Raw genomic sequence first — 3,025 nt, forward strand, 5'->3', positions numbered from 1 at the left:
TGCCTTCACAATGTGCTAATGGAGTAAGAACAAATTATGCTGAAATGCGTGGTAGCCAACTCATCACTAGAATGATAGGCCTACAGTCTGAATTCCTTCACAGGTCACCATACCTGCTCAACTTTTAGGCAACTATAGGCTAAATGATTAACATTTTAGATACTGCTCTTGCCCCTTATGTTGTTTGTTCCCTCGTCGATACAGAATCGAGTTTTTGACGTTTTATCCGGTTAAGGCAGCAGGAGAACCGGGTGTATCGGATTGCCCATGCCCTCCAAAGGATCGGAACCATTCTTCTCCAGCAAGGAAGAAGGGGAGCAGAGATGCGATGGGCCGGGCGGAAGGCCCGAAAGACCGGGCATCGGACCCATAGACGGGGTCGGTTTGATGGGCACGGGCATGGTGGGTAGCGTCTGTCCGCTCGCGTGGTGGTAGAGATCCTTCATGGACACGCCAAAGGGAGCGTACTCTGAGGAGACTGGTAGGGGCATGGCGCTCATGGAATCTGACAGCATGCCGACGTGCGGCCACATTGAGTTGACCACACTGCTGAGCTGCGCGGGCACAGGGTAGCCCAGGTGCTGCATTACCGAAGTGATGGGCAGCCCGCTTGTCATCACGCCCTTGTAGTCCCGACCTATGATGTTCTCAATGGCGAACGGGTGCTTGAAGCCGCCGGACTGTCCGCAGTTGATGCTGCCGTAGCTCTGGAAGTGGGGGAGCCTTCCCACTGCCGCGGCGGGGCCTTGGTGCTCATGATGCCCTCCACTCAGCTTGCCCTGGTGGTGGAAATAGTGCATCATTGGGGAGCTCTTGCAGGCCATGTGCTCAGCGCGCAGCAGTTTGAAGCGCTTCCTCCTGCGTAGAAAGCTGCCGTTTTCGAACATGTCTCCACAGTCTGGGTGCAGGGCCCAAAAGCTGCCCTTCCCCGGCTGTTCGGGCCGCCGGGGGATTTTGATGAAGCAGTCGTTAAAGGACAAGTTGTGTCGCAGAGAGTTCTGCCACCGCTGTGTGTTCTCCCGGTAGTAAGGGAATCGGTCCATGATGAACTTGTAGATGTCGCTCAGTGGAAGCATCTTCTCGGTGGAGTTCTGGATGGCCATGGCTGTCAGAGAGATATAAGAGTAAGGCGGCTTCTGCTCGCTGTACGAGTTCTTCCCCGGACGAGGCATGCTTTTGGTTACTTATTTATGATGTATCAATAGCATATGCTGTTTAAGGGCGCCTGAATGTTGTTGCAAGTCTTTGGTCAGTATGAGTGACTTGGCGCGAGTCAGAGTTTTCCACAGTTTGGAGACACCAAAATCATTGATCTCCTGGCATGTTGTTCTTCTTTTAGTGGTGTACATGGAAGATCATAAGTGAGTCAGTCAGGCAAACACAGACACAGACTCTGGTCATGTTTTCTCCAGATGAATTCCCCAAAGATGCGGATCACAAAAAGCACCAAAAGGTTTCCTTGAAGAATCGTGTTTTTTTTCCGTCCACAGGCGCACACTAATTTAGCCTACACGTTTATCTCGCGCGTAAAAGTACAACACATCAAATAAAGTCCGCCTCTTTCGCAGTCTCTGCGACAGTACAGGGCAGGAGTTGGTGATGCTCCTCGCTTTGGGCCTAATGCTCTTCGTGTGCGCTCTTCTGGCCACCCCTTGCCGTTTTTGTAAGGCTGGAGCGGCGCAGAGACCCCTGCAGGTCTCGCTCTATTATCACATGGTATTCAGGCACTTACGGACCCGTCGCGGGGGAAGGGGAGGGATGGATGATGAGGATTACAGGAGAGGGGAAGGGAGAATCTAAACACATCCGCGCGCCGTTAGCCGGTGCCAATCAGGAAACTCGCGCGCTCTGAGAAGAAAAAGGGTGGATATAATATTAGTGTTAGTGATGAGGCAAATAAAAGCCCATAATAGTAGCCTATAATCTAATAATACTAAAGTTAATATTATGATTACTATAAAGAGATTATTAAAAGATAATTGAAAAACAGACAAATGTTCTTACACTTTTTTAAATTGTGGAATAGCCCTACAGCCTACGTCTTTATTAGAATAAGTTGTAATGTACTTTATCTTTCACCAATTTTGTACATTTTAGTCCCCGATAGGCCTAATTCTAAATCATTCATGAAAATTAACAACTTGTCCCTTATGTGAGTTAATGAGGTCAACTTGAAACAGTGTGGCTTTTTAACTAGGCTACTACAGATCCCTAAATTATTAAAGTTGCGTTTTTAAAAATTCGTTATAGGCTTTATCTTCATTTTCTATCTTAGTTTTCTCTTTGTTTATGTGAAGAAATATTACAGATTCCAAGCTAGTCCTAGCTACATCGAGTGTACAAAACATTAGGAACACCTTCCCTAATATTGAGTTACACTCCCTTTGCCCTCAGAACAGCCTCAATTCGTCCGGGCATGGACTCTACAAGGTGTCGAAAGCGTTCCACGGGGATGCTGGACCATGTTGACCAACGCTTTCCACACTTGTGTCAAGTTGGCTGGATGTCCTTTCGGTGTTGGACCATTCTTGATGCACACGGGAAACTGTTGAGCGTGAAAACCCCAACAACGTTGCGCTTGGCACTTACTACCATACCCCGTTCAAAGGCACTTACATCTTTTGTCTTGCCCGTTCACCCTCTGAATGGCACACATACGCAATGCATGTCTAAGTTTTCTCAAGGTTTAAAAATCATTATTTAACCTGTCTGTTCCCCGGGCGCCAAAGACGTGGATCTCGATTAAAGCAGCCCTCCCCACCTCTCTGATTCAGAGGGGTTGGGTTACACAATTCATTTGAATGCATTCAGTTGTACAACTGACTAGGTATCCCCCTTTCCCTTTCCTCCCCTTCATCTACACTGATTGAAGTGGATTTAACAAGTGACATCAATAAGGGATCATAGTTCCTAATGTTTTGTACACTAAGTGTATTTTATGCACAGTAATTTTGATGCCTCAAAATGCAACTTTATGCAACCTATTTAACTTTATGCACGCTGTTCAGAAGGATACCTCATACAG

General features: G+C 47.3%; 1 protein-coding gene across 1 annotated transcript; it reads right to left on the bottom strand.

Moving 5' to 3' along the window:
- Window positions 1-230: 230 nt before the first annotated feature.
- On the bottom strand, window positions 231-1,172 carry LOC139411941 (forkhead box protein B2-like). Its single transcript, XM_071158706.1, has one exon. The coding sequence runs from the start codon at window positions 1,170-1,172 to the stop codon at window positions 231-233; it is 942 nt and encodes a 313-aa protein (XP_071014807.1).
- Window positions 1,173-3,025: the final 1,853 nt, after the last annotated feature.

The sequence above is a fragment of the Oncorhynchus clarkii genome, chromosome 6, assembly GCF_045791955.1.
Source record: "Oncorhynchus clarkii lewisi isolate Uvic-CL-2024 chromosome 6, UVic_Ocla_1.0, whole genome shotgun sequence".
Taxonomy (NCBI): domain Eukaryota; kingdom Metazoa; phylum Chordata; class Actinopteri; order Salmoniformes; family Salmonidae; genus Oncorhynchus; species Oncorhynchus clarkii.

Coding starts and splice junctions, on each gene's coding strand:
- LOC139411941 (XM_071158706.1), bottom strand. CDS start 1,172: ATGCCTCGTCCGGGGAAGAACTCGTACAGCGAGCAGAAGCCGCCTTAC.